Source organism: Bos javanicus, chromosome 19 (assembly GCF_032452875.1).
Source record: "Bos javanicus breed banteng chromosome 19, ARS-OSU_banteng_1.0, whole genome shotgun sequence".
Classification (NCBI taxonomy): domain Eukaryota; kingdom Metazoa; phylum Chordata; class Mammalia; order Artiodactyla; family Bovidae; genus Bos; species Bos javanicus.
The window spans coordinates 15,055,335-15,071,160 of NC_083886.1; the positions used below are offsets into that span (position 1 = coordinate 15,055,335).

Sequence of the window (15,826 nt, forward strand, 5' to 3'; positions counted from 1 at the left end):
CATTATTTTGTTACTGAGTGCGTAATACTTCTTACTGAACTCGTGTTTCTTCAAACTCGTTTTTTCTGGTCTAGAGCAGAGGGAGAACCACTCCAACTCATCCTGAAAAAGACAAGTTCATTGACAGTGTTATCTGAGCTTTGTATACACTTAATGATGACTTATTCTAAGCTAAAACTGTTAGGTGAAAAAAATCACTGTCGGAGAACTAAAGATAAACTAACCTTTTTGTAGAACTAATACTTATTTGTCCATTATTGTTGTTTAGTTACTAAGTCGTGGCAGAGTTGAACCCATATCTCTGACATTAGCAGGCAGATTCTTAACCATTGAGCCACCTGGGAAGCCCTCATTTGTCCACTGCATTTGTGTTTATTGAATTCTTTCTGCTTGGCAATATGCACCAAGTACTTTAAGACATACAAATTTGTTATTTGATGTGGTCCCTGCTTTCGTTAGTTTAGAAGTGGGAAAAATATGCATTCAGAAGTAATTCTTACAAAGGAGAATGTAAACAATGCTGAAGAAAACAGAGAGAGAGAGAGAGAGAGAGAGAGAGAGAGAGAGAGAGAGAGGGAGGGAGGGAGAGAGGGAGGGAGGGAGGGAGAGCGCGAGCGAGCGAGCGAGCGGGCGGGCTATGGGAGATTAGAAAGGGGGGATTTTTTTTTTTGGGTTAGTGTGAAATAGGAGTTCATTTATGTCTTCAGACTCTGTGGGAGAGGGAGAGGGTGGGATGATTTGGGAGAATGGCATTGAAACATGCATAATATCACATAAGAAACGAATGGCCAGTCCAGGTTCGATGCAGGATACAGGATGCTTGGGGCTGGTGCACTGAGATGACCCAGAGGGATGGTACGGGGACAGAAGTGGGAGGGGGGTTCAGGATGGGGAACAGGTGTACACCCATGGCAGATTCATGGCAAAACCAATACAATATTGTAAAGTAATTAGCCTCCAATTAAAATACATAAATTTATTTTAAAAAATGTGACTTGGTATATTGTACATACCTACTTCCCTAGAGGTCCCATGGCTAAGACTCTGCGCTCCCAATACAGGGAGCCCAGGTTCAATCCCTAGTCAGGGAGCTAGATCCTACAGGCCTCAACTAAGACCTAACACAATCAAATAAATACAGGAAAAAAAAAAAATTTGTTCAAATAATAAATTAGTGAACAAAATGTATGTTGTAATAGATAGGATTCCTGAGTTTTCTAATAATAGAAGTTCATTCAGATTAAAGTATTATTGGGAAGATAGAGAAATGAGGGGGAAAAAAAAAGCTTAAACAGTTAGGCCACCCCTGGGGATGGGAATCGTGAAGGGCCAGATCTCATGGACCAGATTCTTTAGCTAGTGAATGACTGAGCTCCAACTACCCTCTGTCCTTGTGTGTCTTACTCAATATTCAGGTTTCTGTAAGACCAGATTGGACTGCTTTAGCTGCTGTGGAGCTGGAGGATAGAGTATTGTGATTCACAATCCCACCAAAGCCTTAGGAGATGTGGGAGAGTCAGTTTTCCAAAGGATGGAGGGCTAAGGAGAGAAGTGATACCAGGCAGAGAAAATCAGTTGTTGTTTATTAGAACTGTGTAGCCTTTATAGAGGACTTAGTATGGGCCAGGCACTATGGTATATTATTTATCTGGCTCTTGATATTTAACCCTCAACAGCTCTAGGAAGTAGGTATGATTGTAGCATATCCATTTTACAGAGGAGGAAACGAGCTTATAGAGATAAAATAATTTGCTTAGCCTTAACAAAACTAGGATGTACAACTGAGTACACAGCATTATTTTCTCTCTATCTTGTCCCTTTGTTTTTTTTTTTTTATCTTGTCCCTTTGAATTATTTCCTTATCCAGGTGCCACTTCTGTTTGTTCACAAGGAGCGGTCATCAGCTTTGGTGTTGGCAAGTTGTGAAATCTCCTTGAAGCAACTCAGATTAAAGAAGATCAAAGCAACAGAGTCTTTGCCAACTAGGGAATGGACCGATTGGGTTCCTTTAGCAGTAAGTACTGTGGGAACAAGTCCCAGGTTAATATTCATAGTAAACTAAAGTGGAAGTTGATCAAAGAAGAAAAATAAGTACTTTGAAGTTAAAGCCATGTGAATCTGATCCTAAAAGAATAAGAATATCAAATCAAAATAAAATCAACCAATACTACTGATTGCCCACTGAACTCTTGACACAAACATATCACCCTAGGTCTTATAAGAAAACTGAGCTCAAATGGACCGTGCATAGTATGATTAACCCATAGTTCAACTGAAAAAAGCAGTTGGAATTTAGCTTTAGAACCAATAACATATTTCAGGTGCCTTGGTAAGAAAGAATGTCAGTGGTGGAATAAAAAAATGCTCCTGCCCTCTGTTTTTAGCAGAATTTGTATTCTCAGAGTAAGCTACAGTGTAATAACAGTGCAGAGAATTATGGAGTATGTGTGAAATAAATCCAGGCAGCCATAACTGTGGAGGGAAAAAATTATTACTTTTTCTCTGATTCTGAAGATAAGATATTTGGCAGAAATAGAAATCTACTGTTAGATGTTAGTAGCGTCCCAATGAGAGGAATTAGAAAGGCACATTTGGAGTATAGACTGTTCAGCGATTTCTTAAGGGGAAATCTAATTTGCTCACTCATCACACTCCCTCTATAAATTTAGGACAGAATGGAGTTTTCAGGCACATCTAGTTTAAATCTCATTTTATATACAAAGAGAACCTAAATGAATTATCCCCATGCTGGGAGTGTAAACTGAAACCAGTCTACCTTTTAAAAATAATTTTTAAATTTTAAAAATAATTTATAAACTAAACTTTAAAAATTTGATTTGGAAATAATTTCAAACTCATAGGAAAGTTGGAAGGATAGTACAAAGAATCCCCATATACCTTTTGTAAACCTTTTACCTTATTTGCATATATTATCTCTAAATACACACATTTACTTACGTAAGTATGTATATATAAGTAGACATACTCCGTTTTTTTTTTTTCCCAGAATCATTTGAGGCTAAGGGACATACGTCATGGCTTTACCCTCAAGTAGTTTAGTGTTTATTTCCTAAGACTAGAGATATTCTGTTCTAACCTCACTGACTCAATGGACGTGAGTCTGAGTGAACTCCAGGAGTTGGTGATGGACAGGGAGGCCTGGCGTGCTGTGATTCATGGGGTCACAAAGAGTCGGACACTACTGAGCGACTGAACTGAACTGAACTGAACCTCAGAGTTACCAACTTTTGTAAAATAACGTTGATAACATATTTTTCTCTAACCCACCATCTGTATTCCAGTTTTGTCAGCTGACTCAGTAATGTCTTTTATGGTGTTTTTTTTTCCCCTTCCTTCCCATACAGGATACAGTCAGAGGTCATGTCTTGCATTAAGTTTAACTCCTTTAAACTGAAACATTTTCACAGTCTTTGTCTTTAGTGACTGACACTTTTGGGGAATCAGGCCTTTTCCTCCGTTTTTAAAAATAGAGGTGTCTCATTTTGGGTTTGTCTGGTCTTGCTCTGTCCCTCATTAGTGATGTTAATTTTGAAAATCCAGTCAAGGTGTACATTTAAGTTCTTCACTGTATAATTTTTTTTTCTCTTACGTATAATAAGCAACTCGTAAGGAGACACTTTCTCAGACCATAAAATATTTTGTTCCTCGTCAGAATTTCTCCCTAGTCAGCATCCATTGATGATTTTTGCATTTACTATGATGGTTACAAAATGATTTTTTCCCCAGACCCCAGCACTTCAGCACTCTGTATTAGCATTTTATTGTAGTCAAGAGACTTCTTGTTTCACTTATTTAAGTATGGATATGAATTGCTGCTTTTTCAATGATTTATAGTTCATTATCATACTTAGTTATTTTGGTTCTCAGATTGTCCGAATTTGACTGCTGTGAGTCCCGTCAAGGTGTCTCCTGCAGCCTTGTGACTTGTCCCCAGCCTCCATCACTTTGTTGAGCATCTCCTTACTTTTTGGTATGGCTCCGCGTTCCAGGTGCATCTTACCTCCTATCACCCAGCTCTGAAATTAGCCACTTCTGTGAGGAGTCCTTGGTCCTTTTAGAGAGGAATGACATTAGAAACCAAGATCTGGTCATTGCTTATTGCTGCTAGAGTGTGTTGGCATCTTGGCTTTTTTGGCCCACAGAGCTCAGAAATATACGTGTGTATAAGCTATAAACATAAATACCAATATATATGTTCACATATACATGTATATACCTATAGGTAACACTTTTTAAGAAATCATGAGTTCACATTGATACCTCCAGTTTATCATTATAGGTTTTTTCCTTATTTTGTGTCCTTTCATCAGTGAAAACCCTGGCTCCCAAAACTTCAGCACATTTGCTCAGTCTTTTAATACATCCAAAAGTATTTCAGAATTGCTTTGTGAGTACCACTACATAAAGCAGACCGACTTCAACAAATTCAGGGTTTGTTTACAATTCTCTGCATCACCCAGTACTGAAGGTCTGTTGTTAAATATTCATAAATTACTTGGATTTGTTCTTTTTTTTCCCTTTCTCATTGTGGTTACAGTGTTCTTTTGAAATACTTTTGGGTTTATCTGTTCGTTCTGCTTTCAGTTTTTCCTTTCCATATTTACTGATTTTATTTTTTAATTTGTAGAACATAAATATATTTCCAAAAGTCAAAACTATGGAGATTTTTTATATATATACATAATTGTTACTCCTTATGTCTCTTGCACTCCATTCCATTCCCTCATTCAGCCCTTCATAAGTTTCCAGCTTCACTGTTTTCTAGTTTATCTGTCCTTTATTTCTTTTCACAAAGACAAATAGGCATGTATATATATATATTTTTTAATTTATTTATTTTTAATTGGAAGCTAATTGCTTTACAATGGAGCGTTGGTTTCTGCCATACATCAGCATGAATCAGCCCTAGGTATACATATGTCCCCTCCCTCTTGAACCTTCCTCCCATCCCATCACACCCCCCTCTAGGTTGTCACAGAGCACCAGTTTGAGCTCGCTGTGTTGTATAGCAACTTCCCATTAGCTATCTGTTTTACATATGGTAATGTATATATTTCAGTGCTACATTCTCAATTCATCCCACCCTCTCCTGCATCCATAAGTCTGTTGTCTATGTCTGAGTCTCTATTCTTACCCTGCAAATAGGTTCATTGGTACCATTTTTCTAGATTTCATGTATATGCATTAATACACAATATTTGTTTTTCCGTTTATGACTTACTTCACTGTTTGTAATAGGTTCTTAGTTTCATCTGCCTCACTAGAACTGACTCAAATTTGGTCCTTTTTATGGCCGAGTAACATTCCATTGTATATATGTACCACAACTTCTTTATCCATTTATCTGTCCATGGACATCTGGGTTGCTTCTGTGCTGTCTGTTGTAAATAGTGCTTCAGTGAGCATTGGGGTTCATGAAATGAATATATTTTTGTTTTTCCTAATTTCTTACTGTAAAGATAACATACTATGTATCTTTGCACCTTTTTTTTTCCTTCCCCATTTAATAGTATCTCCTGGAAATACTATATTACTTTATGGAGTTTTTTTTTTAATAGTTGCATATACTACTCCATTATGTGGATATACTATAGTTTGATCAACTTCTGTCCAGTGCTTGGACATCAATATAGTTTTTTGCAGTTACAATTAATATTCTAATGCATAACCTTGTATTGTTGGAGGTGCATATTCAGGTAAATTTTTAGAAGTGGAATTCTTGTGTCCAAAGATAAATGGATATTTAGATACTGCTAAATTCCCTTATAAAGGAGTTGTGCCTTTTTGCATCTCCATAGGCAATATATGAAGATGCCTATTTCCCCACAGCTTGTTGGAGAAGGTTGGATAATGACAAGAGGGAACAAGAGGATGGTCCCCTGAGGGGCCAGCCACAGTCCACCTGGAGTCCACTCAGAAGGGACCACAACTTGGAGCAAAGAGCTTTTGAATTTTTGACAGTCTGATGGGTGAGAACTTTCTGTAGATTGCTCTTATTGTGAGTGAAGTTGAATGTCTTTTCGTGTTTAAGGTTCATATTCGTCTTTCTTAATTACGTCTTCATGACTTTCAAAATAGGATTTTTGGTTCTTTTTTTTCCCTTTCAGTTTTTTTTTTTTTAATTAATTATTTTGGCTGAGCTGGGTTTTTGTTGCTTTTCTTAGGCTTTCTCTAGTTGCAGCAAGTGCAGGCGACTCTTTGTTGTGGTGTGCAGACTTCTCATTGCCGTGGTTCTTTTGTTGCAGAGCACAGGCTCTGGAAGTACATGGGTTTCCAGTCGTGTGCCCAGTAGTTGTGGCTCATGGAATCTTCCTGGCCTAGGGATCAAACCCATGACCTCTGCATTGGCAGGCAGATTCTTATCAACTGTGCCACCCGGGAAGTTCCTTTCTCTCAGTTTTTAAAGGTTCTTTCTATGTTAAGGGTGTTAGCCCTTTGTCTATGATATGTTTACAAGTATTTTCTTCTAGTTTATTTGCTTTCTGTATTATGATTTTTTTTTTTGCCAAAAAGATTTTTATTTTGTCTATGTAGTCAAATTTATTACTCTTTTATTGCCTCTGGATTTTGAATGATTGTTTAAAAAAAGTCTTTCCTTCTTCCTAGGTTACAGACAAGTTCTGGATCCTTTGTGAGGGATAGTTTGGCTATATATATCAGAAACCTTCTACATACTTAACAGTTGTAGCTATAGGAAAATAGAAATCCTGAGGAACAAAATGTGAAATGTTATATACTAGGTTGGTGCAAACATAATTGCAGTTTTGGACCGTGAATTTTAAATCATTATAGCTAGGCTCAAAGTTATAGGAAACATTGCAATCAACATATTTTTGCCAACAAGAAATAAGTTTATTCTTACAATGTAAAAATCCATGTTTCAGGATTCAACAAACTCTTAGAAAGCATTTTCTGCCTCCTGCTGGTTATGAAAACATTTTCCCTGCAAAAAGTTGTCAAGATTCTTGAAGAAGTGGTAGTCAGTTGGCAGGAGGTCAGGTGAATATGGCAGATGAGGCAAAACTTCGTAGCCCAATTCGTCCAACTTTTGAAGCCTTGGTTGTGCGACGTGCAGTCAGGCATTGTCATGAAGAAGAATTGGGTCTTTTCTGTTGACCAATACCAGGCATTTTAGTTTCTGGTGCGTTTCATCGGTAAACTGAGCATACTTCTCAGATGTAATGGTTTTGCTGAGATTCAGAAAGCTGTAGTAGATGAGACTGGCAGCAGACCACCAAACAGTGACCATGACCTTTTTTGGTGGGAGTTTGGCTTTGCGAAGTGCTTTGGAGCTTCTTGGTCCAGCCACTGAACTGGTTGTTACTGGGTGTCGTATACAATCCACTTTTCGTTGCATGTCATAGTCTAATCAAGAAGTGGTTCATTGTTGTGTAGAATAAGAGAAGACTGCCGAGGTCCAGCCCCGGCTGATCCAGGAGTTTGAAGGGGAAACAGCGTCGGCGATTACGCTGGCTTTATTTAAATATTCATCAGAGATATAAAGAGTAATAGAATGAGGATAGCTCAGTAGGAAAATTCAACGGAGAAAAGAGGCTGAGTAGCTTGGTTTACGCGGAAAATCAATATAACCTATGACATCAAGTTAGCTCTGACCACGGAGGCCGCAGGCGCCCTCTCGAATAGCAGAAGGTGCCCCACCTTAGGCACCTTCTTGAGTGGGTCTTAGAAGCCCAGGCAAATAAATGGCCGCAGAGGACCTCCGCACTCCAGATGGAAACTTCAGCCAGAGGTTGAGAGAAAGAATGACATGGGGAGACCAAGCTTCAATGAGCAAGGCCCGTAGCTTTATTTTCAACAGGGGCTTTTATATCCTAAGCTGTACATAGAGGATAATAGGAGGTGTGAAATCATGCAAAGTCAGCAGTCTCTGATCCTTATCAAAACCAGGGTTTCTTTCCTGCAAATTTATCGTATACAAATGGTTTAGGTGATTTACATCATCTTCTGGCCAGAAGGCCTATTAACATTTTATGATTCTGATAAAGGTTTGTCAACCGTGAGACTTATTTTCTCTAAGAGTAATTATTTTGAAGTTTGGCGCCATCCTCTGAAGGTGTTAAATAAAGTTGCATTCCTATAGGGCAGAGGTGCAGTGGGTTTACAGCAAAGGAAGGAATTTATTACCTTAAGGGTCTAAAGTTGCTAGCACCAAGGCCACTACTTATTTTTTCTACATACCAAGTATATTAATTAATAACACATTCAAGGATACAATACAGAGGATGTGGAAGCTTGGCAGCAAGCATTAGCTCATCAATGAAATGTTTTACTAGTTTTATTGTGACAGTTTCTATCTCTCTGAGAGGCTCTAAGCTATTTGAATATCTTAAGCTTCCCTTGCCTCTCGAGGCTGGGAGACTGTAAACAATCGTATGCATAGCTGTAGGAGTCTGGGTAAACTTGTCAGGTGAGTTAGAGAGCTATCTGAGGGGTTTGGATTTAAACACTCCTAATGCCCAGGAACTTTATTAACTGGAGCTGTAAGTTAACTCTTTATCAGAGAGAGAGAGATGGTGGTGGGGGACAGCCCCCAGTAATGTCAGAGGTGAGAGCACAAAGCAGTAAAGTAGGCATACTCTGGTTTTTGGGGGTAGATGCTCGAGAATATCCAGAGGGACTCCTGAGGCTCGATCCCGCCTTTGCGTATGCCGAGCCTCCTTCCTCATGACCTTTGCCACGGGCGGAGCTCCTCACACCGGCTCCCGGCAGAAGAGGACACTTCAAAATGATGATTTTTTTTTTTATTTCAGTCAGTTCATGAGGCACACACTCATCAAACTTTTTCACCTTTCCAATTTGCTTCAAATGCCGAGTGACCGTAGAGTGGTCGACATTGAGTTCTTCAGCAGCTTCTTGTATAGTTGTAAGAGGATCAACTTCAATGATGGCTCTCAATTGGTTGTTGGCTTCCGATAGCCAGCCACTGTGCTCCTCATCTTCAAGCCTCTTGTTTCCTTTGCAGAACTTCTTGAACCACCACTGCACTGTATGTTCATTAGCACTTCCTGGGCCAAATGTGTTGTTGATGTTGTGCATTGTCTCTGCTGCTTTACGAACCATTTTGAACTTGAATTAAAAAAATCACTTGAATTTGCTTTTTTGTCTATTATTTCTATAGTCTAAAATAAATATAAAATAAATAGCAAGTATTAAGTCATTAGCAAAAAAAAATAAAGCAAGAAATGTGCATTAAAATGTTGTATAACATAACCACATTTAAGAATTATTCTAATATCAAATGGCAAGCTTCAATAGCGCAAAACTGTAGCTACTTTTGCACCAACCTAACGTACAGGAACATTGACTTCAGCATTTTTTATAATAGTGAAAAATTGGAAACAACATAAATGCCCAGCAGCAGGGAACTGGTTAGACTAGTGGTTCTCAATCTTATGAGACTCAGTGTTTGACTTTTATGTTTTTAAAGCCTCTTACTATTTGGAAATGAAATGCATAGATAACATATCTGTGCCCATGATTTCAAAGAAATAAAAATAATGCCCTAACTATACTATAAAGGATAAATGAAGTAATATATAATAATGTAATTTATAACAAAATAATACCTATCTCCATATGTTTAGTCATTACAGTGGAAGACATAATGCCTTAGTAGTCAGATGCTTCTATTCATATGTTGAATCACTGTGCATATTACAACTACAAATGCACAGTGATTCATGTGTGTTGCATTGGTGATTCAGAAATACCACAACTTAAGTCTTAGTAAAATTCTGAACAAAACAAGATAAAATCTCCTCTTGAAGTAATGCAGCTGCCTTCCTGGAAAATTCAGCACGTGTTAGAACTATCAGGAACATTTTGTCTTATGTGTAATTAGGTTTCAGGTCATGTAATTATGAATAAGTTTTCACCTACTTGAACATCTGGTGGGACATTTGAAAGTTGTGCAGTGGACAGGCCAGTTCTGTGGTGTGTAGTAATGTCTTGAGTGCTGTAGGATGTCTAGCATCCCTGGTCCCTGCTGCTAAGTGCAGTAGTGCTCCCTAGTCATCATGGCAACAGGAAGGCATCTCCTCAGATTTACACAGTGCTTTCCTAGGAGGCAGCTGAAAACCACTAGGTTAGGAAATTGATATACTGGAATATTATTCATCCATTAAAAAGAATGGGGGAGCTTTGTGTGTACCGTCATGATAGATGTTGAGTATATATTGTCAAGTGGAAAAAAAAACAGGCTATAAAACATCATGTGTGGTATCTCACGTTTGTTAAATATATACACACACATACAAGGAAGAAGGGCTGGAAATCAGCATGGTAATAGAGGGTGACATTCTTTTATTGTCTAAAATCTTTAAAACTATAAGTTGGATTATTTTTTGTAAAACAATTACTTCTTGACATAAAAGTTTAAAACCTATTTAGGTCAGTCATTGGTCAATTTTTTTGTTGTTATCGTTGAAGAAAGTTTGAAAAAAGAAAAACGTATCATTAAAAGGATGTGAGAAGGTAATTTGATAAAAATTGACATTTAATATAAAATCATTTTTGTTTTAAATGGGAGAAATGGGATAGTTTCTGTTCCAGATATTTACTTTGAAGCTATGGCCAGAAAGATTACCTTTCTTTCCTGTCACCTTTCTACAGGTCTTCATTTAGAAAAAAAAGAATAATAATCACCACTTAAAGGAGGGAAAGGTGCCTTGAAGAGTGTTTCTTGGATTTTAGGGAGAAGCATTCTGTTACAGAATGTGAGAAATGTCTGCCTCAGGCCAAACAGATTAAATCCCTTCTCTACCTTCAAGCCTGTGTTCTTAGATTCCTGTGGATCACAGAGAACAACTCTGCTGTGTTGCCCTGACTCGAGAGTGGCAGTTTGGGGCAGCCAGGGACACACATGTATGCATTTTTATAACTTTAGGCCTTAGAGTTTGGGTTGTACTCCTTGCCTTGGTATTTCAGAGATAGCACTGTCATTGGAACTGGAGGAAGGTCTGCTCTGCTCTCTGCTTACTATGGGAGAAAGGGAGGGAGCTGTCCTAGGTTTAACTCCCAACTCAGGTATAAATTAGTACATCCCAAGGTGTATAGTTAAAGAGTTTTTGCTCCCAACTTTTTATTATGAAAAATTTCAAACTTGTAAAGAATTTGAAACAACAGTACAGTGATTACTTGTAGCCCATTACCCAGATACAGCAGTTATTAACATTTTGTCAGATGGGCTTTATCTGTAACTGTATATGTGTTAGGTAGGTAGGTGACATTATTTTCCCATGGGAAAATAAATTGTGGGCACTATGAGACTTCCAGTTAAAACTTGTGTTTGTTTCTCTGCAGGTGCCATATCTACTTAAATGCTTGAAATAGTAGGTACTGTAGGAAGGAACAAAGCTGCCCTGAAATAAAAAGGAACATCATTTTTGTGTTTTCCTATTTGGAATGAGCTCATCTTATCTCCATGAACTTTTCAGCACAGTGTATTACCGTGTGTAATCATTTGCAGATTTCTAGCTTCTGGTGCTGAAGATAGTCATACGGTGTTTAAAAGCTAGTAATTTTTCTTTATGTTCTAGGTGATCCCTCTGATAAGCCACCTTGCCGAGGCTGCTCCTCCTACCTCATGGAGCCTTATATCAAGTGTGCAGAATGTGGTCCACCTCCTTTTTTCCTCTGCTTACAGGTAACTCATTAAGGGAAGGCTTGCCTAGTTTTATAGGCATAGTAAATTCAGTGATGACTGTCAGTTGCTCAGAAGGACCGTACGTAGTTAAATCTATTTTTTCTAGTCAGTCTTTAATTATCCATTTTACCAGTGAAAAATTGGAGAAGAGAGCAAGATGGATGAGATAGTCTGTTGAATATTCCACTTCCTCCTGTATCAACCTAATGCTGTTTTTGCCAGTAGATTTCAAGTATTGGAACTACAGGAAACAGAATTGGAGGATTATTCCTTTTGATACCTCCTGTGACACTGTTTTTTATCTTATTGAAGAGTGATGTTTGGGCAGGTGACAAAGGAACAAAGTGTTCTGTCGATGATGATAGTAATAGCAGTACTGATAAGTGCTTACTCTGTGCCAGGCTCTATTTTGAGTACTTTGCATGAATTAACTTTTAAATCATCACTGCAGCCCTAGGAAGTAGTAATGATTAGTACTCCTATTTTACAGAGGAAACTTGGCCAAAGATAGGTTAAATAGTTGCTTCAGGGTCACACAGCAAATACCATATTTTATCAGATCCAGAATGCTATTGATTAAAAGAAACATCCCAATTTCAGAGATGTTAAAGTGTAAAAATGGCTAATGGAAGCTGTAATATAGTTTTTATTATAAGACGAATCCACATTTCAGAGTTTGAAAACATGACAAAGTGTATCTTAGAATTGCTGAAATACACTAAGAGCAAGGATTCAATTTTAGACAGTCTGCTTCCAGGGCTTATGCTTTTCTAAAAGGAAGAATTGTCCTAGGAATAAGTCTTTTTTCCCAGATTGTTGTTTTTTCTCTACGAGGGCCATTGAAAAGCTGTGATCATGAACCTAACCTTTGAGTTGTGGCTGCAAACAAGAGTAAATGAATTCTTAAAAACTCATTCAAGAGTAAAATACCCCCAAGTCATCTTCTATCCTTTAAGAAAGCATTTCAAAATGTAACTTTTTGGTAACTTACTTTTCCTTTCTTTTTCAGTGTTTCACACGAGGATTTGAGTACAAGAAACATCAAAGTGATCATACTTATGAAATAATGGTAATGAAGTTGTAGGAATTTCCCTTCATTTTCAGATTTTATACTGGGTATTAGTCTTTCTTCATCTGCAAGTATCTCCCTTTTCTTTCCCCCATGTCTGAATTAAGTAATCATTGCCCAATAAGCTTTTTAGGATTTTATGGATCTACTAAAGCATTCAAGGCTGAAAATCATTTTATATACTCAGATTTTTGGTTTAATTTAAAAGGAATTTAAAGGAAGTATTCTTTGCGATTTACTATGTAAGGGTCAGAGGTGTGCTGCTTTCTAGGTTCATTTATAAACAGTAAATGTATTGTTACTGTGTTTGGCTAATGGTATTTTTATGTGGTTCATGTGGGCAGTGGTGAGATTTATGTCTGGCACTCCACCTTCTCGGCCTTGGAGAAATTGGTTACCCTCGGAGAGTTAAGTTGTAAAATGAGTATAGGGTGAATGATATAGTAATATGTAAACTCACTTTGAAGAGATAGATTGACTCATAGGCCAGAGAAAGACTTGGCTATAATTTGATTTTTTTTGACACCTGTAAAGAAGGAATGAGAGATGGATGGATATTAGTAGTGTCCTTCCAATATCTTGGGAGAAGGAAATGGGAACCCACTCCAGTATTCCTGCCTGGAGAATCCCATGGACAGCTGGCAGAGTCACACAGAGTCAGACACGACTGAAGTGACAGCATGCATTCCAATATCTAGCCAGAGGAGTGGGCACTTTACTAAGCCAAAGTAAATATCTGGTATGCTTGGCAGGCGTGTATACAATACCTCTGTCTGTTATCGGAGCCTATCGCCTGGTTCACCAAGTAGTTTTCTTACATTTGGCCTCCTTTGTTGGTTTTTCTTAAAGGAAAGAATGCTGGTTGGGCATCTTCTTGACAGTAGTCTCACGTCATGGATTAATCGATTGATACTTGTGTAGTTTTCTCTTGCTGCCATAACAACTTATCAAAAATGAGGCAGTTTAAGACAATAGGAATTTATTATCTCAGTTCTGTTGGTCAGAAGACCAATTATGTTAATTGGTTTGTTCCAGATTCCATAAGGCTGAAATGAAAGTGTTGGTCTGTCTGGATTTTTATCTGGAGACCCTAGGGGAGAATCCACTTTCAGACTCTTCCCATTCAAGTTGTTGACAGAATTCACTGCCTGGAGGTTGTAGGAGTGATGATAATGTTTCCTTCTTGATTGTTGGCTGGGACTTGCTCTCAGCCTCTAGAGGTTCCTGACCCGCTTTGTCCATATTCAAAGCCACCAACAGCAGGGAGGTCTTGAAGGTTATTGATGAAATACTTGGCCTCTCTGACCTCTCCTGGTTCATGACTCCTGTGCTGAATCTCTCTGACTCTTCTTTCTCTCTTAAGGCCTATGTGATTACAGTGGATTTACCTGCATAATCGCCCTATTTTACAGTCAGTTAATTAGTACCTGGTCAGCATAGTCCCTTCACAGGAATATTTAGTTAGTGTTTGACTAATCAGGGGACAAGAATCTTTGGGGAGTGGAGGGCATCTTTAGAATTCTGTCTACCACAGTGCTGTAGCATGTCTACTTCTGTCTTTTAGAAGTTTGAAAAGGGGAACTCAGCATCTCCAAGTCTTATTTGTGAAGCCTTGAGTGAATTTCTGGGCCTGTAATGCCGAGAGTCAGGTCCTGGTCTATAATGAATTAGTTCAAGATATGCTCCTTGGTAAGAGTTCTTGGCAGCCAACCTTCTGGCCTTCCCCTACCTCTCTCTAAACACCTTCAGTCTTCTAAGTATTTTCTTCACTAATTGTAAGGTTTGGAGTATATTTTTTAATATTAGGCTTTGATTTTTAGATCAGTTATAAGTTCACAGCAAAATCGAGTACAGAGTACATAAATTTCACGTGTATCCTCTGCCCCCACAAATGCATAGCCTCCCCTATTATCAGTATCCCCCAGCAGAATTGCACATAAATTATCACTGAGGAACCTACATTGACCCTCATTATCACCCAAAGCCCGTAGTTTATATTAGGGTTCACTCTGCGTGTTAACACATTCTGTGGATTTGTGGAAATACAGAACGACATGCGTCTACCATTATAGTATCATAAAGAGTAGTTTCACGGTCCTAAAGGTCTTCTGTGTTCTGCCTCCTCATCCACCCCTCCCCCTAACTCCTGGCGACCATGGATCTTTTGGTGACCTCCATGGTTTTGCCTTTTCCAAAATGTCATAGAGTTGGGATCGTATAGAGTACCCTCTTCAGATTGGCTTCTTTCACTAAGTAATATGTATGTAAGTTTCCTGCATGTCTTTTCATGGCTTGATAGCTTGTTTCTTTTTTAGCCCTGAATAATAGTCTGTTGTCTAGATGTACCACAGTTTATTTATTCATCCACCTACTGAAGGATATCTTGGTTGCTTCCAAGTTTTGACAATTAAGAATAAAGCAACTATAGATATCCACATACAGGTTTTTCTTCAGACCTAAGTTTTCAGTTCCTTTGGGTAAATACCAAGAAACATGGTTGCTGAATCGTATGGTAAGGGTATGTTTCATTTTGTAAGAAACTGTCAAACTGCCCAAGTGGCTGTGCCATTTTGTGTTCCCACCAGCATGGAAGAGAGTTCCTGTTGCTCCACACCCTTGCCAGCATTTGGTGTTGTCAGTGTTCTGGGTTTTGGCCATTCTGATAGGTATATGGTGCTGTCTCATTTTAACTTGCATTTCTCTGACAACATATGATATGGAATATATGAAATAAGAATTTTTTTCCCTTTTGTTTCTCTTTTGTTAATTGCAAAATGAATGCAGGATTGGAGGAAGAGTGTGGTCAGAGTAGCTGTGGCTCTGAGTTCATTTCACTAAGGTTATCCCATCTTCAAAAGTTAGCTTTATTCATCCAAAATTCACACAAGAATGCTAAGAAGCAGAATACATATTTATTTATTTGGATTGTGATTTAGTGTACTTTAAGTAGATTGAGGTTATCCTCTGCAGGAAGACTGACCGTGAACTCGCTTTAACTGTTCTGGGCACCATGCCTTCTGCCTAATGCTGATGGCACGAAGTTTCTCTCCAAGTCCATCTAACTCTTCAGA

At 38.3% G+C, this 15,826-nt stretch overlaps 1 protein-coding gene across 4 annotated transcripts in view; it reads left to right on the forward strand.

Moving 5' to 3' along the window:
* Window positions 1-15,826, forward strand: part of TADA2A (transcriptional adaptor 2A) — a 46,446-nt gene that overhangs the window by 1,181 nt on the left and 29,439 nt on the right. For all 4 annotated transcript variants that reach the window (XM_061390299.1, XM_061390302.1, XM_061390303.1 and 1 more), the window contains exons 2-4: window positions 1,868-2,014; window positions 11,580-11,686; window positions 12,696-12,755. In XM_061390299.1, coding sequence (XP_061246283.1) covers window positions 1,990-2,014; window positions 11,580-11,686; window positions 12,696-12,755 — 192 coding nt within the window. In that variant the 5' untranslated portion in view covers window positions 1,868-1,989. The remainder of the gene's footprint in view (window positions 1-1,867; window positions 2,015-11,579; window positions 11,687-12,695; window positions 12,756-15,826) is intronic.